The sequence below is a fragment of the Macrobrachium nipponense genome, chromosome 19 (assembly GCF_015104395.2).
Source record: "Macrobrachium nipponense isolate FS-2020 chromosome 19, ASM1510439v2, whole genome shotgun sequence".
Taxonomy (NCBI): Eukaryota; Metazoa; Arthropoda; class Malacostraca; order Decapoda; family Palaemonidae; genus Macrobrachium; species Macrobrachium nipponense.
The window spans coordinates 19,485,508-19,509,553 of record NC_061088.1 but is presented as its reverse complement, the minus strand read 5'-3'; the positions used below and the strand labels follow the sequence as shown (position 1 = coordinate 19,509,553).

The following is a 24,046-nucleotide window of genomic DNA, read 5'->3' as shown; positions in this document are numbered from 1 at the left end:
CACATGACGAAAGAGAGACCATACAAACGAGAGCAAAACTAAATAAAACACGGGGAAGAGAGAGAGAGAGAGAGAGAGAGAGAGAGAGAGAGAGAGAGAGAGAGAGAGGAAGGAAAAGTGGAAGCGTAGAATCGCGCAAGAGGAAAGTTACCAGGGATGCTGCCGCTGCTCTCGGCAGATCTGCGCGCGCGCAACAGAGGTTGCTGAGGGGATAGTGGAATGGATGGGACAGGATGGAAAGGGGCCTGGCTCTGCCCCTGACACCATACTCTCACTAATACCGACCCTTCCCCTCAGGCACACACACCCCCACCCCGCTCTCCTCCCGTTCCTACCACACCCAGCCTGGCCCTCTGCAACCCCCAAGGACACCCAAACAACCCTACCGAGATCTCCCACCATCTCCTGGCCACCTCCTGCTCTTTCCCTTCACCTTACCGGAGATTTCAGTGACTTAGATCTCCTACAGGAGCTATAATCCCCTTCCTTCAGAGGACACGCTCTACTGACACACCATCTCGAGGAGGGAGACCAGCTCACTTCCAAGACCACCTGGATTAAGGGTGTTAAAAGGGCTGCCTAATGGCTCATTGCTCCGATGCATAAAACAGAGAGATCCACACCTCGTTGTGAACTGAGGCTACATTAATTTCCGAGGGTTCGTGAATACATAAAGCATTGAACGCTTAACCTTCCAATTGTATTGTACATTACTAGCTCATAGTGGTATAGAGAACAAACAGATGTTAGGTCACTTAATTAAAGCTTTAAACGCCTTTCCAATGGCGTATATCCCGTAAAATGCTACTAAAGGAGTCACTGACGAATTCTGAATAATTTTTCATAAATTAGTTTGTATAAAATACAACCCAAAGGTTCATAAGTCTTCCGAACATAACACTAGTACCTATTCTTCAATGTGTAACATGGTTTGTCAACCATTACAACAATATAATTATCATCCTTCACATTGAATAATTAGTACTATTCACTACTTCCTTTTCAAATAAGGGAACGAAGTAACTGGAGTACTACAGCGTAATTATAAAACGTAACTCTATCAACAATCACATTTCTTTAAACTAAAACGGTTCAAAAAACGAAATCATTTCGGGCAAATACTAGGTAGCCAAAAATATGGTAATGGACACGACCAATTTCCACGCACATAAAAGGCATGTCTCTAAAATAGAGTCTTCAAAATAAATTTTAAAATAATTAATCATCAACTGAATGAAAAATAATCCTTCCTCTTCATAAATGCCCTAAAAATCGTTGATCTACCGAAGCCATGGACACTAACTGTGCAGCCTTGGGTGTAAAAACAGTCCTGCTGTAAGTGGTCCGCTCACGTATACGTATTTCCTTCAAACCCCATCTTCTAAACGGCCTCGTCCCCCGCCTCCAGTAAATTCAACAACGAGGCACCACTACACAAGAGAGAGAGAGAGAGAGAGAGAGAGAGAGAGAGAGAGAGAGAGGCAATCACGAACTACGAGATGCATTGAAGCTGAACGTACCGAGAGACAGCAGCAGCTTCTGACTATCCCAATATCGGCGTCAAACGATGGGCGAAATAGTTTAGATTAAGTAGCCGAGAGAGTCAAGGGTCCATGGACACTAACTGTGCAGCCTTGGGTGTAAAAACAGTCCTGCTGTAAGTGGTCCGCTCACGTATACGTATTTCCTTCAAACCCCATCTTCTAAACGGCCTCGTCCCTCGCCTCCAGTAAATTCAACAACGAGGCACCACTACACAAGAGAGAGAGAGAGAGAGAGAGGAGAGAGAGAGAGAGAGAGAGAGAGAGAGAGAGGCAATCACGAACTACGAGATGCATTGAAGCTGAACGTACCGAGAGACAGCAGCAGCTTCTGACTATCCCAATATCGGCGTCAAACGATGGGCGAAATAGTTTAGATTAAGTAGCCGAGAGAGTCAAGGGTCATTTGACCCCCTACGCTTCGTTATGACCCTGGTTTTGTAAAGTTTTGGTTTAAACGCTCGGTCTAACAATTCGGCGTTAGTGTTTCACGTCCTTCGGCGTTTGTGTTCCACGTCCATCTTATTTTGAAAAATCTCTGTCTGTCTGTCTGTCGCTCAGGTTTTGTAGAGTGGCTACATTCGGCGTTTGTGTTTCATGTCAATCTTATTTTGAAATCTCTCTCTCTCTCTCAGGTTTTATGAAGTGACTATAATTCGTCGTTTGTGTTTCACGTTAATCTACAAACTGCCCCCAACATAATTCATTCATTCCTCCTCCTGGATAATTTAATACTCCTTCGCGAAGACCTTCTACAAGAGTCAAGAGCCACAATCAAAAGATCATCCGTACCAATTACGGCCACTGCTAGAAACTCATAATCTAAAGTACTCTCGGTTATTAAGGGATCATCTCGCACAGTAACACTCACTCCGGCCCAGCATCTTTTGGCATTATGTTACCCCTTGCCATTCAACTGCGTTACTTGACACTTCTTTTAGCACTGGCAAATGACACTTTTAGCGCTGCCTAATGACTCCTCTTAGGCTTAACTTTATCAGCTTTCGAACTGGATACATTTATCTCAGGATAAAGGCAGTAAGGTAATTAGGTTTTCTTTAGGATATGAGTAAACGTACCTCGGATTATCTACAGTTGAGTTTCACAAAAAACATATATAATTGAATTGAATTGAATATAAAGTTTAGGACAAAGGCCAAGCGCTGGATCCTATGGGGTCATTCAGCGCTGAAACGAAAATTGACAGTAAATAGCTTTTAAAGGTGTAGCAGGGGGAAAACCTCGCAGTTGCACTATGAATCAAGTGTTAGGAGAGGGTGGAAAGTGAGATGGAAGACAGAGAATATGAATGGAGGTACAGTAAAAGAAATGAAACAGGTTGCAGCAAAGGATGCTGCAAAGAACCTTAAGAAATGCCTACAGTGTACTTGCAAGGACTCACGATTAACGAAAGATAATGTAAAGGACACGAAATTCATGGATATACAATTATTTAACGTAAACTGTTCAAAAGTTGACGACAAATATTAGTTACAGCAAAATACACCCAACTAAAACTGATGTCAAATGAACACGCATAGTTAGCGTTATTGCCACTGTCATCAACTCCAACCAACTCCCACTCCCAAACTCTATTTCCCTTATTAGCAATTTACCAATCCTTACTAAAAGCATGTTCATTTGCTGCTTCATATAAGTGACTCGCTAGTGTTTTGTTAACTATTATGTCATTGATATTTACCCTGTATACATATGATAATTAATAGGTATACAGAAATTATGCATGATAAATTCGTAAAGTAACTAAGTCTTAGGACATAACCAGCCTCGTTTCACGAGCAGAACCACGTCCGTTTCAGGGAATCCCTTCTCACACCACCCTCTTCATGGGAGGGGGGGGGGATGAGACCCAATTATAAACCATCTTAGGGGTACCCACTATAACCCTGCCGAGTTTCATGCCCATCGGACCAGCCATTTGGCCGTGATTGAAGGACAGACGGACGGAGGGACAGACATAACGCCAAATTATAGTATCGTAAGTTTAGCACACAGGACAGAAATAGGCAATTGTAACAGAGAACAGATGAAAAGGATGTTTAACGCGCAGCTATCTCAAAAGACTTAGAAAAAAAATATCACTGAAAACCATCAATCCTTCGAAGCCAACAGGATCCATCTTCTCTAGTGATCTTATGTCAGTTCATTAGCATAAAGATGTCCGGAATAAAGTTCATCATTTTAATAAGAGTTTCTTGTTTCTGAGAGAGAGAGAGAGAGAGAGAGAAGAGAGAGAGAGAGAGAGAGAGAGAGAGAGAGAGAGAGAGAGAACAAAAATCTTTCTAAAAACGGTATTTCAATTTACAGCTTAACTAAAATTAATAAATCATATATATTATTCTCTCTCTCTCTCTCTCTCTCTCTCTCTCTCTCTCTCTCTCTCTCTCTCTCTCTCTCTCTCTTTGTGACACTGAGACGTTCATAGCATTTCATATAATTCAATACTGGGAGAGTATATTGCATAATTTTTTTCATAGCATTTAATATAATTCAATATTATGAGAGTATATTACATAATTTTTCAAATAAACTAATAATGGAATTGAATATACATGGTATTTACTATCCTTTAATACCACCAGAGAGAGAGAGAGAGAGAGAGAGAGAGAGAGAGAGAGAGAGAGAGAGAGAGAGAGAGAGAGAGATCGCGCACTGTTGTGAGACTGAGACGAGAGCCTGACCTACTTTTCCCTCCACGAGAACCATGTTAAGGATTTTGACTTATTTAATTTAGTTTCCTAATTCAATTACAGCAACCAAATAATGCTCTCTCTCTCTCTCTCTCTCTCTCTCTCTCTCTCTCTCTCTCTCTCTCTCTCTCTCCAAAAAAAAATAATAATAATTCCATAATCCATGACCTAAATCGGAATTTTGTTTTAGCTAAAGCTAATGTCGATTACGCAGAATGAAAGTGATAATATTTAAACTACATTCATAAAAGAAAGTGTTTCTGTATGCTTCTAATACAAATTACTTGGATACATATATTTCTACACATTCACCCGTATATATATATATATATATATATATACTATATATATATATATATATAATATATATATATCTATATATATATATATATACATAGAAATATATGTATACGAGTAATTTGTATCAGAAGCACACAAGCATTTTCTTTCTATGAATGTGTATTTTAAAAGTTCGTATGCACTCATGTGACCGAACTTCACTATGAACGCATGCATACACACACATTAATATTTGTTTACATATGCAATTATTTTTTTTGTGAAAATATTTTGTCGCTGGCGTGATTCGTGTGCCGAACAGAATGTGTTATGTTTTAAGTGCAAGCGTGCTTTTTTTAAATCCTTTTTTTCCCAACTATTTTGACCAATCAAGAGATCTAACAAAGACAGAGACAATCGTTCCTTATCTAAAATATCAACAAACTCATTCATTCAAGGCTATTTAGGCCTACTGGGTTATTCGAAGACGACCCCATTTCCTATTAATCTTTTAGAAAAAAAAAAAGCGACCTACAGTTCCATTAACACAATTAATTCTGAGTCCCCTCTTAGAGGCCTCTTCCAGTTCTCGGATGTTGTTTTTTTTTCCCAAAAAAGGTCCATTTGATGAATGGCCGTAATTACTCTTATCTCTCTCTCCTTTTTCCGGATAATTAACAAGTTCGCTGCAGCCTCACGAACCCCATCTAATTTGGATATTTTTTTCCCTTGCAAAAGCATATATTGCCTTTTACACAACAGTGCTTTTATGTATGTATGCACAGCAAACAGTTTAAATACATAATATATACATCATACATATATATATATATATATATAATATATATATATATATATATTATATAGATATATATATATATAATATATATATATATATATATATCTATCTCAACCTCCTGTTTTCAACTGATGTCTTGGGACGTGGATAGGGTCCACTAACTAGCCTCTCCCCACTTGGGCTGCAACGCACCCCAGTTATCTACCTACCAGATACACACTGTTTAGATACACAAAGGCAAAAAGGGTTTTAACAAATGACACCTAAAATTGGCAACCTCAGTCGGGAATCGAACAGGGCTCTCTATTGGTGATGAGAAGAGAGAGAGAGAGAGAGAGAGAGAGAGAGAGAGAGAGAGAGAGAGAGAGAGCTACTTCTACCTCAAGTTACAATTCGGTGATTTACGTCTCGATAACAACTCATGTAGTTCCCAACAATTCCTTTTCGTTTTTATGGAAAACATAAATCTTTGTGCTCTCCTATCTTATAACCCCCTTTCCCCCTTTTTTTATAAGAAAACTAAAAATAATGATGTCCCTATTTCCTATTTTATGAACCCTACTCTCTCCAGCTGACCCTTTAACTCGTCATACAGGACGAGATAATAGGACGATCGAGTTTGGCATATCATCAAACTCTGGATTAAAAAAAAAAAAAAAAAAAAAACATGAGTTCGTCAATACCAATACATACCGAAGGCTCAATTGCATGGAAATCATTTGCCCACTTTGCATAGTGGTTTCGCAGATATGAAAACTCACTATTCATTAACCGCAATACAATGGATGCCAAATGAACTGTGCTCATTATCCAATAAAACCGCTCAGTACACGCAGTGACATCCAATTCTAATTCGAATGCCGGCAGTCCGATGGCTTCAAATCAATTACTCGTCCAAACGAAAGATGCGAACTTTTACAAATTCAGACAAAAAATAAACTGCAACACCAGGAGTAATGTATACATTTGCATACATTATTATACAACCGGTTTCATAGGACTACGCGAAGGTTCATCGTAGCACATCGATCAGAGAGAGAGAGAGAGAGAGAGAGAGAGAAAGAGAGAGAGAGAGAGAGAGAGATATCCGGAAACCGGTGTTTAAACAACTGCAAAATTCTAAATACTTTATAAACCATTCTATCAATTATTGCAAAAGTATATAGTATAATTGCAGGCCTTATGTTGTTTCCTTGATACGTCATCCGCTCATTCGGTGAAAATGACGATAAAGGTGGCCAAGAACAGAATATAACAAAGGAATTTCCCAGAAGGACATGACAATTCGCGACCCACTCGAAAGAAGGCGAAATTCACGAAGCTGAGAATACCCTGTAAGAGAGAGTGATGGTGCAGAGGAGGAGGAAGAGGAGGAGCAGGAGGAGGAGGAGGAGGAGGAGGAGGAGGAGGAGGAGGAGGAAGAAAATTTACCTCAAGTTGACTCCAGCCAGTCCAACAATAAAATTACCGGAGTCTGTCCCCAGGAAACTGCTTGCCTCAGTTCTCCTGTAAAAACTTCTACACCCGGAAGGGACTGACTTCTCTTCCTGACGCTCTTAATACTCCCCTGGCTTCTTTGGCCTCACTGCGACGCCTTTCAGCTCACTCAGGACTTCAATATCAACTGCGAGTTTCTGGGCACTAATTTTGCGAGGGAGAGGGTGGGGGGGCCGGGGTAAGAAGTTTTATCTGTAGGGTACTCGTCCAAAATGTCGGGCATTAATTGGGCACCTATGCAAGGATTAACCCGACCCAATTCTACCCGGTGTAGCGAGCATGATTATATCGATACATGGTCACGTACCCACACACACACACACACATTTCGTTCCCCGTCCAACTGGACGGTGGTTCGATCCCATGGGGGTACGAAATTATTATCAACTAAAAATTCCCCCTCGGTACATATATGAAAATATATCAATTCCGAGGTAGAGCGAATTAGATATTAAAGGACATTTGTAGCTCGAATGATTTATATGAATCACGGTGATGTGATAAATACACATACATACATACATACATAAATACATACATCATATACATACATACTACATACATACATACAACATACATACTATCATCATATATATATATATATATATATATATATATATATATATATATATATATATATATCATGTAGCACGAAGGAACACGTGCCTGAGAATATCCTTAAATCCACGGTAGAAAGGTCCCCAGTTTCACTCACCTTTCTGCCGTGGATGTAAGGATATATATATATATATATATATATATATATATATATATATATATATATATATATTATAATATATATATACATTATATATAAATGTAAATATTATATAATATGTGTCATGTTAAATTAAGTTATTTCATTATTTATAAATAAATTCGGCCTTCGGCAGGAGTAATTGCTAACTGCCCTTTTCATAAGAGTGCTGCGATAACCTGCGCCCCTCCGCCTTCGTTAATTAGTGAATGGCCATTAACTCTTTTGTTTATTTTTTTTCTCTTCGAGTGTTTGGGTTTGAGTGAGAACCGTGAACGAGATTGCTGCAGCCTGGGACGAGGAGTTCGGACCCTACCTTGATCTCAGACGTAGATCCTAATTTAGCAGCCGTTGATGGACGCCTTTTCTTTTTCTTCATAAGTAATTGTGCCTTTGGAGGATTGTTTCGCTGGTGTCTTTGAGCCACCTGCGGTAAATTGTACACTTCTTTGGATCACGGCCCACGTATGCAGGGGTATTATCACCTGCGATAGCCACCTCGCTTGTTACGTCCTGCAAGTGTATGTGTCACTTGCGACCTTCGCTTTGCGTCATTTTCCCCGCCTGAGGATCCCGCGGGAAGACGGTGCTGTCGTTCCGTCCCGGCACTGTTGGAGGCACTATAGCCGTGATCAAAGAGCGTCATCACATCTGCTACGCTGCTCGTCTGTGGACCGAGGGTCCGTTAGGAGGAACGTAGGGAGTCATTACCCAGGTAAAGTTACGATCTCTTCATTATCGTTATGGATATGCTCAGTCCGTTTACCTGGTGTTAATGATACTCCCTCTGATGCTGATGAACGTTCAACCCCTCTCTGTTGTCTAATCCATATATGGATAAGTATTGATACAAGTTATCTCACGGATAGTTAGTGCAGTGTAGAGATATATATATATGTATCTATAAATTATGACCCTCAACATAATTCTTTTATGAATGTGTAATTAATTATTCATGCATGTGGTTTAATGTGATAGGCGCATTTGTATGCAGCAATGTGTTACGTTTTATTATTTTGTTATTGGGTTTAGTATTTAACATTTGTGTGTAGGCAGGTAATTTTAAGGTTTTCTGCCTTTTCATTTCTCCTGACTTCCTTCTGCCTATCTATTTAGTAATAGGATAATGGTTTGTTGATTTTTATGGGCCCGGCTTAATATATGAGCCATACTTTTGATCCGTTTAGTTTTTCTATGTTAGGGTTTAGATTATTAGCTGTAGGTCAACCTTGGGTATTTAGAGGACTCGGTATATTAGTCCTCCAAGTTATTTTGTAGTCTGTTGGAGTTCCTCTTAGTAGCTTTAGGTTACTCCTGATACCAGGTTGAATTTATTTAAGTGAAGTGTAATAAATGTTGTTAGATTTTTCCAGTGTTTTTGTTCTGTCTTCCCTCAATTCACCGAGTTACATAAATAATATACTGCCTACGACTCCTTTAAAAAATTAAAATCTAAAGAACCTGAACTACGGCCTACACAGGTCGTAACAATATGTATACACAAAAATATTATACCAGAGTAAAACAATGACGGTCTCCATCACATTCCCTCCATGAACATTACAAAGCCTATAGCTGAATAAATCAATGTTCAATATCTATATAACTTTGCTGCGCGTATTATACTATTGTATACTGAAAGACAGACGTTCCAGGTTAAGATTAGCTTAAGGGAAGCACTTCCAGCATTAGTGTTCCTTCGACATACCGAGAACTTTTCACTGCAGCTTCAGGGCCAAAAAGTTCCCGGACGGAATCGAACCAGGACTCGAGTAAGAGTGTCAATGATTTTAATCAAAGTAAATCAAAGTAAGCCGTAAGTGAGAAAAGCTTTTCTAGCTCAATGGGTCTCGATTCGGGCGTCGGAGAATTGAATTTCACAAACATTCTGCCAGGAATTTCAGCATAAAATTAAATGCCAGCAAAATTCCAACAGAACTCAGGAGCTTGGGGCTGCCGCCAACGGGTTATAATGAGGCCCCAGAAAAAGATTTCATGACAAAAACGGGAAAATAACCTACTAAAGCAAAAATACCGATTACAAAGTCCTTCGTATAATCTAAGCTCATCTCTCGGAAGGAACAGACATATCTCCAGAGTGCAGCTTTACTGTGAGAGAGAGAGAGAGAGAGAGAGAGAGAGAGAGAGAGAGAGAGAGAGAGAGCAAGCTATATGCATAAGCTAATGCTAGACATATCTCATGGTGATGCTTGCGCCTGTGCCCGAGATAATGTCATTTTCCTAAACAAGACGTCATATTTTTCCTATCTCTGAAAATGAAAGGCACTTTCTCGTGTGTTCTTTTTTCGTTCTTCACAGAACACTCACTATGCATTGGACATTTTACCGCCCGATCTTCCGTGACAATATATCATTTGACGGTCAATATGGTGACAAACTTTCCGTTTCATATAGAATAGTCTTTAAAATGTTAATTGGTTGTTCACATTACAAAAGTACAAAAATGCGGCTAAGTTTCTTCGGCACAATCTAGTTTTCTGTACAGAGTATAATCACGCCACCGAAAATTGATTTATCTTTCGCCGGTCTAGGCACAATGGAGGGTTAATCACCGCCATCTTGTATCATTTGAATACCCTCCAGGTCAACAAGTAAGCGTGCTACCACTTAAGAGAGAGAGAGAGAGAGAGAGAGAGAGAGAGAAGAGAGAGAGAGAGAGAGCTGGAAGATCGAAAGCCAATGGAAATCAATACAGCGTGTGATCTGTGACATAAGCCTTAAGACACGAAACAAACATACAACATCCTAAGTTAACTAGCATTAGAGGTAAAAGGTTGCAATGAGATGATAATAATAATAATAATAATAATAATAATAATAATAATAATAATAATAATAATAATACTGATTTGGTGCTACGTTTAAGTCCGAGATCTTCATAGGAACTCGATGGAAGCAAAACAGCCAAAAAATAAGAATCGGTTATGTTAATAAAAACAATTCTGAACTACATAAAAGTGAAGAATACCTCGCACCCTACACGCGTAAACCCATCAAATGATAGGCATTAACTGCACTCTGATATATTCACAGCTATGCCCACGTACGTCCCTCCCAAAATAGCTCATGGAAAACACTTTAAAATGCGGGCAATCTCTTACGTCAAAGTTCCATTTACTGTCAAACATGGCTCAAAACAAACACGATATATTCACGCTCTAACACATTCACACACAAATTATATATGAATATATACACACACACGCACACACACACACGCACACACGTGTGTGTATACACAAATATATTAAAAACTATCTATTAAGAAAAGTAGACTTATATGTTCAATATCGTGATCAATTCGTAAAAACGAAAAGTGGTGAATTAGCAACGACAGCGATTTTGTAGATCTTAATACAGTGACGAAAAGTAAATTACTTACGAAAATACACCTGAAACTACCAAGGGTATTAAAATAAATAGCTGATGATTTCGTGATAAGCAAATTAATAAAAAAAGAAGTGACTTCCCAACAACAGTGAATTTATGTGCTCGAAATGAACAAATACGCGTATTACAAACGACAGCAAATTCCCGAGTTCGATACGTGATGGATACGAATTTATTTATGTGGGGCCTTCCATCATTCGCAGATCCATCGTCAGCGTGACATGACCGCTTTTCGTTCCGGTCTGGCTTTAAAATGGCCGGCATCATATACAACGCGGCTATTTCCGTCAGATTTATTAACCGGACGGTTGCCAATACCTTTTCAATTCAAAAGACCGTTATGACGGGCGGCCCAGACCCAGTCAGTGTTCCTCCTGCCTAGCCCGGCCCTCATCGAAACCAGAATGAGAGGAATGAAATGGAAATAGAAATAAAGGACGCGCCTCTTGAAAACGGGAGGCATGTATATCAGATTGTAGTGCGAACCTGAGTTAAAAAAAAAAAAAAAAAAAAAAAAAAAAAAAAAAAAAATCACCGTACGCCTGCAAGACCAATATTGATGCATCAAATGAATAATGGGACTTTCGCTTGACAGCCAACAACTGGGGCAGAAGCCGTTCATCAGTGCTTATTAATTAATGGTGTAAAATTAAATAAATTTTAAGGTTACATTCAAATCATGCTAAGAGCTGATTCACACCACTGGTAAAATAAATTTGTTTTAAAAAAAGAGCAACGCTTTTACAAAGAAGAACATCTTCCTTTAGGAATTTACTGATGAAAGTCAAAACAACAACCAGGGCATAAGTGTAACAAATCGTTTACAAAGAGGGCCATTTCAATTTAGGAATTCACTAATGAAACTAACAGAACCTTGGCATACATGTAAATAGTCACTTTTCAGATTAAGATATTAGGTCAGACACAATAAAAAAAAAAATGGCGTATTTTACCAAATCACAACTACATTGTTTACTTGTATATGACTTTTGACCAATGGAATGTCAATGTCATTGTCCTTATTCATAAATTACTTAACTTTTAGCGTATTCATCAATTTTACAGTATTTATTTTGCACAGCTCGTACATTTTCCGTACACGCCGCGGGAGTAGCAAAGCAATAGATAAATCCTCGAAAAAGAAAGAAAAAAACTATATATCGAACTTTAATTAAATTCTCTCTCTCTCTCTCTCTCTCTCTCTCTCTCTCTCTCTCTCTCTCAGTGTACAAGTATAAAGGAATTGCTCCTGTCATCGTCATTTGATAAGGTAATAACTGTGTTCTTACCAATTTCAGTGTTCAAATCCTTTAAGCATCGGTTACCGAGCAACTCTCTCTCTCTCTCTCTCTCTCTCTCTCTCTCTCTCCTCTCTCTCTCTCTCTCCTCTCTCTCTGTCTCTCCTCCTCATCTTCTCTCTCTCCTCGTCTCTTCTCATCTCCTCTCTCTCTCTTGCTCTCTCTCTCTCTCTCTGTCCTAAAAAATGATGTACTGAATACAGTACCCTAATACACATTCAACACGTGGGCTCTTCTATCTCCATAATGGATCTTTGAATGCTTTCGGCATCGGCCGTTTTGTAAAAGCATCTAAAAGAAGGTGAAGTCAGCAGACGCCCATTTCCAAAACTCTCTCTCTCTCTCTCTAAAAAAAAAAAAAAGTGTGTGTGTGTGTGTGTGTGTGTGTGTGTGTGTGTGTGTGTGTGTGTGTGTGTGTGTGTGTGTGTCATGGCAGAGACCGGCACATTTTCAGCATCAAGGGATTCTGAAAGATGCTAAAAATACCGACAGTTTTGAAGTCGTTCGAAATGGTGATTTGATCACAAACAGTTTCCCCAGATAATATCTCTCTCTCTCTCTCTCTCTCTCTCTCTCTCTCTCTGACGCCTACCAAGGCGACGGCGTGTACGACCTTTTAGCTTTGACGGACATTAAAAAAAATTTAAATTCGTTCTCCCAAAGCTTTTTTTTTCTTCTTCTATTTTCATGTTTCTCTTAAATTTTATCTGCTGTTCTTTCAAGTAAATTCTGTACGATTTCAAGAACGAGGGGCCCGTTTGAAGACTTTCACTTTGGTTGGAAAGAAATGTAAGAAATACTAACAGTTTATTTTCACTTTGTTTTGTGTCCATTTACAGCGGTGACCTTTCAACAAATTTTACGTAAGCTTTGAATGACGACTAGTCCCGCCTAGGAAAGTAATGTCAGAAGCTGACGAGAAATGACAGCATTAATTGCTTGTTAATCTTCCTAGAAACTCTCATCTTTAAGTCTTACACGTCACCTTTAAATCTCACAAAAATTATTTCAAAAAAATATCCCAGAGAGAGAGAGAGAGAGAGAGAGAGAGAGAGAGAGAGAGGAGAGAAACTACGTTTATTTTCTCAGCTCTTTTCCTTATGCGTAAATCATATTATGTAAGTTTAATTATCCTATGACGCCCACTCGGCCAGTGAGATCTGCTCAGACATTCTGGGAAAAAGAGATCAGTTTGTAATTAGCTTGATCGAATAAAATATTAAAACAGAACAACAATAGGAGCTGGATTTGGAAAACCGCGAAATTGCGCTCGAAAATCTACACTGAACTTAATTACATGTCAGCGGAACTGAAATTTCAATTAGACAATTAAACACGAAAAGGCGAATGACCCCTCACGATCCCTAGCTGCTAACCTTCGATATAATAATATAATAATATCAGCTCATTCATGTGAAAAGTCTAAGCTTGCGTAATTTAAAATATTACGTAAGTTCCCTATACAGCACTTACAAAAATTATTCTTCTTATGTATGTAGTAGATTTAGCCACTAACAAAGACTCCTTGCGTGCCATCATCTCCAAGAGAGGAATTAGACAAATTCCCCGCGTTCAAAGTTAAGGCGACAGCTTCGTCGAAGACTAAACATTCCAATCGTATTTACTCGAAGACGACGATTTCCCCCCCTCTCTTCTATGCAGGTTTTTGCAATTAAATCCCAGTATTCATTTTGAGCATCAATTCACTGGAGAAAATGTGTTCATGTTTCAGCACTCTGCTCTAGGATAGAATTTTTTTAATACCTGCCTTCACAATGTTGAAAGCTCTTAATGCGTCCAATGTTGTACCAACGAAGTACTGAACAACATATAAAAACAGCAAACAAAAATGATGACGAACATTAATATTGCATGCACCAATTTCATCATGGATGGAAAATCCAAGATTACTAGGACTGGAATAAAAGGAACAACTCGCTTCCCTTTACATGTAAATGGCATATGCAAAATGTATAGGGATTTCCCTACAGCCGTTCAGTTGTTTGAAGGTTGGGCACAATTTTCGATTCACTGTTTAATTTCAGCAAGCGCACATACATCTCGCAAATGAATTGCATTTTATGCAAGACCAGCATTGCCCCCCTTACAAGTATCCTAAGAATCAAATTTGAATGAAGCCGATTTGAAGTCTCCGTTATATTATCTTTTAAAACAGCTTCAGTCAGGGGACCAAATAAACCAACAGCTTCAACTTCATTTGCATACCAAAGGACATTCATTCACGGGGATTTACATTAAATTGCCAACTTTATTTGCCAGCAAAGGATCCGTCTAGTTTTCAGCAAACATGGCCACCATGACAAAGAGCCAACATCATCACTAATTAAAAGTGTAATTATACTTTTGACAGGTATAAAGTCAACATACGGTATTATTTAAACAAAATTCATCCAGCAGTTTTTCTTTTAAATCTCACTACATCGTTAGGAATAATACTGATAAATATACAAATAAAAAAATATTAAACAGAAACGAAAACATCATAATTTATTAAAGCCCTAATTACTTCCACACACACACACCTGAAGCACAACGATCGCGCTCCTCACCGTCTGACAGATGACCTATAAACATGCAAATCACCGAGAAGGTTCATGAACGCGCCGACACCTCGATACACACTAACCTCAAAATAAAGACAATGGAACACAGACTGAATAATTAAATATATGTAATGACGAACGGACATCATTAATCACAAGGGCGCCTCGCTCCACAAAGCCTCTGCAATGAGATCTGGGCTTCAACAAATAGATCGTCCATCATTCTCTTCACTCGCTCAAAGTCAGACATCTTTTCTTTCGTGTTTAACAGTCCACAGATTTGGAACTACAAGCCCTTTATTTACGGCGTGTTTAGTCTCTCTCTCTCTCTCTCTCTCAAAGAAGTACATAAAGGTATTCATCACACTAACACTTACACTCATACACACATACACACACAATGCGAAAAAAAACTGTTGAATAATTAATCCAACCCTACTTCACTGACAGCGAAACATGAACATAAGAAATATGATTTCCAGAGATAAATGATGAAACCTACTGATGAGGTGCCGCCTCGCTCTTATTAATTAGATTCGAATTATTCCTTATTAATTTCAAATCCGAGTGTCCGACAAAACTCATGCAACTCGGCAACGGCATAATTAAAATTTTGGAGTAAACTTTTGGAGTATATCACTACGAACGGGTACATTTTCGTTTCTGTACGAATAAAAAGAGACAATGATAGCGGATTTTCATAGACTATGCTCGTATAGTCATTACAGTCCCATTCAACATCCCAAACCATTCCCTTAAAATCTCACCTATGAAACTTTCGCTTATTTCTTTAGCGCATAAAATCCGTTTTATTCATAAAAATTCTTTCAAATCTCCTCTGCCTAAATTATCAAAACTAATCAATTTCATATCCTTAGGTGACAAACCTTTTCCTTTACAATCTCCTTCACTCTTCTTACGAAAAAAGATCCTTTAAAATCCCATTAACCGCAAGAAAAGGGAAGACTTCAGGGCGTAGCCACGGCATACTCCCTGGACAGCACCAAGAAAGGTATACCCATCGCGAACGCTCGACTTTAATCTTGGCCCGGTGGATGGGAACATTTCTGTGTACAGCTGGCGAAATGCCACATGCAAGCAATTATATCATAAACTACGTCACACCACTTCATGGTACTGGCTCCCATATTTATGGCGCCGAACGTCGGATATTTACGGTACGAATCTCGGATACTTAGCGGGAACGGAGTCCCGGATACCCGCGTCGCATTAAAGGCATATTTTCGATAGCTCTCATCTGCATATCGGCGGATGAGTTCATGGGAGACAGAACCACACGGAAATCCGTTGCATGATAGGCTGTTATGAGGCGAACCTTCCAAAACGGCACGGTACAAATTGCGAGGTGTGCCTCTAAAATGGCACCATTACGAGTTTCAAGTTCCACACTCGAAAGCCAATACATTGCAGTCTTTAGAAGCATACGTTCGATCACTGCCCCTTCAAAAGCTATGAGGACTACCTTGGAAAATTGTCAGATACACGTATATATGAGGCCTTGCGTCTCGTAACAGTTAGGAAGTGCCCTCGAAAGGTAGTTTTTAAATGCTAAAAGACGCATCCTGGAAAACTGTACTTACAAGCTACAAGACGACCTTAGAAAACAGTACAATTCAGCACAAATGTGGCCTCCAAACTCCTAACCTACCGGTACAAGTTGTAGGTCAGAAACCTGTAAAAGCTACAACACGCACCCTTTAAAATAGTATAGGACATACGAGTTACAAAACCAGACAGTCTAAGCTCGAACAAGCTCCTATAAACATCTTCGAAACCCGTACAAGCAACAATACGTACATCAGAACACTGCCACATTACAATTTCCCTGCAGAGCACAAATTAACGCCAACTCTCGCTTCGGCCAAGATCCACTTAAAGAGGACAGACTATTTCAATCCTCTCGGTTTTTACTTTACGGTTTCTTTCTGATGTTGAAAGAGGGATCTCTTTCACATTCAAGGGAAGGGGAGGAAGTGGGAAGGGGAGGAAGTGGGAAGAGGGTTAAGGGGGTGGGACGGAGAGAGTGAAGGAAAAAGGAGGGAGGAGGGGGAAGGGAGAGGGCAGGGGGGGTGGAAAGAACATAGAAGACGAACCAGCATCGGCACCAGTAAGCCAGGGCAGAGAGAAAAGTTAGATGCTTCTGTTTGCATCATCGATTCAGCCCACCTTCCGAGTCGCCTGCAGGACGGAGAGGAGGAGGAGGAGGAGGAGGAGGAGGAGGAGGACAAACGAGAGAAAAACGAGAACAAGAGACAATCGAAAGGACTGTCGAAATGTCTCTTGAGGAGGAAGATGAAAATGAGAGGTGAAGGAAGGTGAGAATAAAATGACAATCGACAAGACATTCGAAATCTCTCTTCGTGGGAGGTGGAGTGAAAGAAGAAAAAATCACAAAAATACAAGAGGACAATAGAAGGCAAACTCGAGAGGGAGGAGGAGGAAGAGGAAGAGGAGGAGGCGGTAAACAGACGGGGCAGCAGAAATGAGAAAATTAAAAGCTTATAATTGACAGGTACCTCAAGTCATGAAAAAAAAAGGAAAACGTCAAAGGCGATAATTATTTCGAAATAATTATCACAAAAAGGAAAATCAAAATAAAACGTCTTCAGCAGAGAAGGAATCAGCGGAGAAAGGTGCTAAAAAACCGAAGGAAAGCAAAAATTTGACAAACAATAAATGCTGGGAAAAAAACAAATAAAAATTATTTTCCAGCGATTGGAATCACGGCGACTGAAGACTTGCGTCCCCTGGAATGCTCCTTTCAGCAAACGACTACCAGAGGCCTTCCAGATCTGACAGAGAGAGAGAGAGAGAGGGTACTATAGTGCAGTACGCCCATTACCTCTTGAATAATGACTCGTTCCATTGCGACCGAAACGGCAGGAGAAGGGTGAAGTTCACGCGCTCAGATCGTAGTGGGAGTGAGTTGCCTTTACGGCCAATATCGATATTAAAATAATAATGTAAGACAATCCAGTTATAAAGCTGGAAGTTCTCTGACCTACTAGACAATGACGGAAAATTTGGCTAACCTTTAACCTTTGATATTATAATAACAGCGACAGCAAACTAATAATAATAATAATAATAATAATAATAATAATAATAATAATAATAATAATAATAATAATAATAATAATAATAATAATGGAAACTAACGGCATATGAGGTTCATCCTTGATTCAGCAATGAAAATATTCATCTTTGATTCAGCAATGAAGTTATTCATCCTTGATTCAGCAATGACATTATTCATCCTTGATTCAGCAATGAAGTTATTCATCCTTGCTTCGGCAATGACATTATTCATCCTTGATTCAACAATGAAGTTATTCATCCTTGATTCAGCAATGAAGTTATTCATCCTCGCTTCGGCAATGACATTATTCATCCTTGATTCAACAATGAAATTATTCATCCTTGATTCAGCAATAAAATGACGAATGGCGCACTGACTGCCGCATTTTATCCTAGAGCCACCACCTCCTGTATGGCAAAAATGGCAGCTTAACGAAAAAAAAAAAAAATAACAGTAAAATCCTTTTCGTGGGAATGAATGAGCGACGAATTCCAACATACTGATCATTCTGATTGTCGAGCAATGTGGAAAAGAAAAGAAAAACACTATAATGGTCTGATAATTTCGTACACAGGAAACAATTCTCAGTCAGTTTTCGCAATAAAAATCCTATCATTTTTCCAAATACTCAAAGCTGGACGAAGTTACAGTCTATCCATAATCAACTGAATTGCGAATGGAATGCGGTGTCATTAAAACCCATATTTATCACACGCTTATAGAAGAGAAGAACCTATAGGAGGGACAGACAAATGGAGGGCTTCACTACATAAACCCAGAATTCAGCAATGGGATAAAAAGGAGGGTTCGACGAAGGGGTGACGTCCATTCATTGGAGCAAAAAGAGAGAAAAAGAGAGAAAAAAAGTTTTAATTTGTATTTTTCCTAACTAATAAAATCGGCACCGTACCGTGCAGGTTATGTGTATAGGTGGCAATGGGTCGAAATGACGCCACAGCGCCGCTGCAGTGATATAGAGTACTTACGCATGCAAGAAGTGTGAAGCATACAATATCAAACGTGTAAAATAAATGAGCAGCAGCGTAACAAGACGGGAAATGTAAAAAGTATCAAATAAAATTTATGCTGCAGTAAAGGAAAGCAAACCGAGAATAACAATCCAACACAAAGACGGCCATGTAATAAAAAAAATTAATAAATAAATAAAAAAAAACCAAGAAAACAAAATCATGGAGCCAAACGCACACCGAAAACAGCGAAAAATCACGCAAGAGACGAATGGCAAAAATCAAATATAAATGCCATGCAAACAAGGGGGTGGGGGGGGGGGGGGGGGCACTCCAGCAGAAACATGACCAAAAAGTGACGGGGATCGTCTGAACCTGTTTTTGCCGAAATGCTGCAGCGACCGAGCCTCGCAGAGCTGTCTGAAGAAGGGTCTGCTTCCTTTTCTTTTTCTCATACGAGAATTTAACAACGTTTGGAGAGGGGTAGAGGGATTCGGGGTGGGGGGGAATCAACGTGGGAGGGGGGAATTCAGGGTGGAGGGGGCGGCGAAGGAGTGAGTGCTAAGGCCTGCATGGACGAGGAACTCTTGTTAAAGAGAGAGAGAGCGACATCGCACTTCCTGGTTCCTACCACGGCGTTGAGTGAAGTGCCTCAGAGAGAGAGAGAGAGAGAGAGAGAGAGAGAGAGAGAGAGGACAAGGCACTACAACGAAACAATGGCACTGTTCTCGAAGCCCCCTGCTGTCGCTGCCTTTGTCGCTGCCACAGCGGCTGGACGAACGACTCGACCGACTGACCATGAGGGTTTTAGCACGTCGTCATCACTATCATCATCATCATCCACTGAGTGTAATAAACGAACGTCTGTTTCATGACGCATTAAATTCACATTAGTCACAATAACAAGGACGACGGTGATATTGAGAGTACAGAGATGATAATAGTAAGTGAGGACGACGAAGACGACGATGAAATACGGGGGCGGCAAGTCAAAGACTAAAAGCACTAATTTTATCGATATCATATCAATCGACCCATGTCCAAGATGATAAAGACATGATCCTTGAAGTGTATAATAACAATATAGATCATTAAATGCTAGACGAGAGAGAGAGAGAGAGAGAAGAGAGAGAGAGAGAGAGAGAGAGAGGAGTGAGAGAGGATGTGGGTGGGTGGGGGGCGTTCTTACTGTCTGTCCTGTTCACTTTTGCAAGCGAATTTCCAAACTTGTAAATGAAAATAACACCAAACAATCTAATAAATTTAAAGGAAACTTCAATGAAATACGCTATACAAAACGGCTCAGACGAAAACCTGTAGTACGTTGCCATCGGCTACTGGTTTCTCTCCTCGTCGTCTTCCAAAGGACGAGAGAGGAGCGCCTTCCATTCAGCTGTCAAAAACATCCGGTTCCAGCGCAGTCTATCCGTAGCCGCGCGGCCCAATGCCAAACAGAAGCAGCAGCAGCAGCTCGTCTTCTCTTCCGAAACAGGAGGCCTGGCATCACCGGCCTAAGGAGGGAAACGGCCCTCGCCGTCTAATTACATCGTAAAACGGCCTTAAAACACGCACATAATTGCATCCCGCAGTGGGCCAGCATCCATGAATACTAAGATGCCTTTCCGGCAGATGCTGAGCTGGGTGATGGTCGGTCGGTGTGGTAAGGACTCGGTAGACAAGTTGAAGACAGCCACGATGGACGAAAAACAAACAGTATCGAATGATTCGATTTGGGATTTCAAAACACAGGACCAGGTTTCAAATCTTTCGACTGGACATAATATTCCGAAATAAATTTCCAATTATTAAGACTCCGCTTAAATTATTCGACTTCGGTTTCTAACTCATTGGGCTTGACTGTCCAATTAATCCTGTGGTCTTTTTACCATAATTTTTACGTAAGGAAACGTTGCAGTTGTTATTCAAATGAGGCAGAGTTCCAGCTGGCTTGCTTGGACTAGCTGCCATAAGCATCCAGCGGTCAGGTGGTTTGTTCATTTCACATGACCACCGGAAAAACTTATTGCTTTCCATGTCGAAAATAACAGAAAATAAAAATACTTTGTATGGCACCTTAATAAAAAAAAATCCGGAGGAAATAAAAAAAGGTAATAAAAAATCCGGAGGGTAAAAAAAAAGAAAAAAAAAAAAAAAGAGGGTACTCACGCTGTCGGTGTTGTTGAGGAAGATCCTGGTGTCGTGGACGGCGTCGTTCAAGTCCTTTGGGAACTCCTGGATGCCCTCTTCCGCCCTGGCGTTGGTCACGAAAGCACACACCAAACCCAGCCTGAAGGGAAGATACGGGTATTTAAAGCGTACTTTCGGATGATGTTCATTTATGCAAAAATTCCTAAAGGCATGATTCCAATCAACTTATATCCCTATTGCAAACTCACTATAAAATACTGTTGGGCCCGCTGTAAAGTATAGTAAACATAAGAAAATACTGTTAAGCACATTCAAAGATGACATTATACCAAATTAAAAAGATATTTGTATTGTTCCTAACATACGAGCCTACGCTTTCATACATGGAGTGATCCGTGCTTACCTATAACAGCCGAAGGCAGGGAAACACAGGTTCACATACGTGTCGCAGCAAACAAGGAATAAAACTACATTCTATGGCATTGCTCAAATACGTAGGGGCAATATAAAATCACTAAGTAAACATTAATATTGATATTGATTACCAACCTGCCAAAAAAAAAATTTTTTTTTTTGCCTATTCCTTAACGACTGAAAAGATCATTTAACCGAAACTTTTGTCCTGGGGAAAAATTCCATGATTTTGCTTGTAATATTTGACTGAAATATGATGTTCCATTGGTAATGATCCACAAGTACTGTAACTGTCCAAAATAATTTATTTCTATTTCACTTCTAAATATCTATTATGCTTAATTTGTTTGACCGTGAGTTGATGAAATACGAGTATATTATCATCCATTGAAAAAAAAAAAAAACTTTAAAACCCTGGCTGTATATTGCCACTTTCTCAGCCTTTCTCTTGCGTTTCACCTTTCTTTGTTCATGTCTGGGTTAGGCGAGACTATTACTTCGTATCCCGTCTCTTCCAATCGATGTACACTTGCCCCAAGGCCCGATAAACAGGGATAAATAAGGATTGTCAACCTAAGGCTGAGAACTCTGACTTGCAAAAGGTGCAATCGTTATTCAGCTCTGTAGAAAACCTGAGTAGTTTGGTCTAAGTAGATAATGGGTTACAATGAGGCCCGACGATAAAGCAATGTAGAGCGAGAGCCGGAGTCATTAATGGATGAGAGTGAATAGCAAAAACGAAAACTGTAGTAATATTAGAAACACAATTAACACTGATGTTATATTTAAATGATTAACATAAATGATCTTTTTCATGAAAGTGACTACCAATGTGGTGGGAGAGTTATCACGGCACGTAAATAATAAGACAATTACACAACTGGTGCAAAAATTTATGTTATATTACATTCGTAATGAAAACATCAAAATAAAGGGTAAATGACATTTTTTTTTAAAGTAACACTAATGTGTACGATGAAATCATCATCTCACGCTAATAATATATAAAGTGTACAAAAACTGATTACCTCTTAAGAAGTTTGTGAAAATGTACACGTGAAAAGACAGGATGAAATCTTGTAATTCAAATTTACACACACAACTACTCCAATCGGATGTCATACGATGTAACTAAATTCCTAAAAAAATATGACTGAATTCAAACGAAAATCTACAATCACGTTAGATAATTCAGTTTTCATACGCACATACAATTCTAATTTTATATTTAGTAAAATCGTAAATTCATCCGTCAATATATTTCATCGTTTACGAAGCACTAAGACTGCTAATGGAAATTCTTCCTTGGTTTGAATATGACATGAACGAATGCTACATAGCATATTCAGATTTCATGAGACCAACGTAAAATTCACAGAATTCTTAGAGAGAGAGAGAGAAAGAGAGAGAGAGTGAGAGAGAGAGAGATAAAATGCAGGAGACTCAATCCTTCCTAAGCATTAGGACTTCCTTTGAAAAACATTTTAAATTCAATGAAGAGAACAATTTTGGAATCGCGCAGCGATAACAGCGATTTACAAAAAATAAATAAATAAATAAATAAAAATAAAATTACAGATGGAAACCTCAGTAGAAACCCCGATAAGTGAATCCATACGAAAACCCATTTCGAATTCCCACGAAAAATGCCTCCGATCACAACCGATGATGCAGGAGCCATTGACTTAATCCGTTCTGCTTTACTCCTTCATATTTCCCGAAAATGGCTCTCGAGATTGCGCGCCAGAAGGCCAGTCAGTAAGGAGATGCTCTCACTTTATCTCTTTCATACATACATTACACACACGCATATATATATATATATATATATATATAATGCATACACACACTATCTATCTATCTATCTATATATATATATATTATATATATATATATATATATATATATATATATATATATATATATATATATATGCATACACACACTATATATCTATCTATCTATATATATATATACTATATATATATATATATATATATATGCATACACACACTATATATATATATATATATATATGTATATATATATATATATATATATATTATATATATATAATAAGTGTGTGAATATAATACATGCGTATGTATGCAACCTTGCGAACATCACTTAAATATAAGCACAAATACATACATACACACACACGCGCACACACACACACACACACACACAAACAGAGAGAGAGAGAATGACAGCGCCATAAAAGGCAGAAAGGACAGAGACACGGCAATATTAAAAAAAAAAAAAAAAAAAAAAAAAATTAAAAAAAAAAAAAAAAAAAAAAAAAAAGGGGAACCCAATCACATCAGTCCAATAACTATGTCCGACCCAATAAACCCTGGTCATCAAATACAATAGGAATGGAGGAGGAGGAGGAGGAGGAGGGAACGAAGCTAGAGTAGGAGTTGGAGAGGGTGAGGGGTAGGAGACGAAAAAGACAAGGACAAAAGATATCTCACACCGTCGGATGCAGTCGATAAAACTAAATAATGGTGACGAGTGACCTCACTTGACACAAAAGGCTTCAAGATACCATGAATA

The 24,046-nt window shown here is 39.1% G+C and overlaps 1 protein-coding gene across 13 annotated transcripts in view; it reads right to left on the bottom strand.

Annotated features, from left to right (window-relative positions):
* Positions 1–24,046, bottom strand: part of LOC135214579 (prominin-1-like) — a 440,766-nt gene that overhangs the window by 69,907 nt on the left and 346,813 nt on the right. For all 13 annotated transcript variants that reach the window (XM_064248931.1, XM_064248986.1, XM_064248992.1 and 10 more), the window contains one exon: positions 21,092–21,212. In XM_064248931.1, coding sequence (XP_064105001.1) covers positions 21,092–21,212 — 121 coding nt within the window. The remainder of the gene's footprint in view (positions 1–21,091; positions 21,213–24,046) is intronic.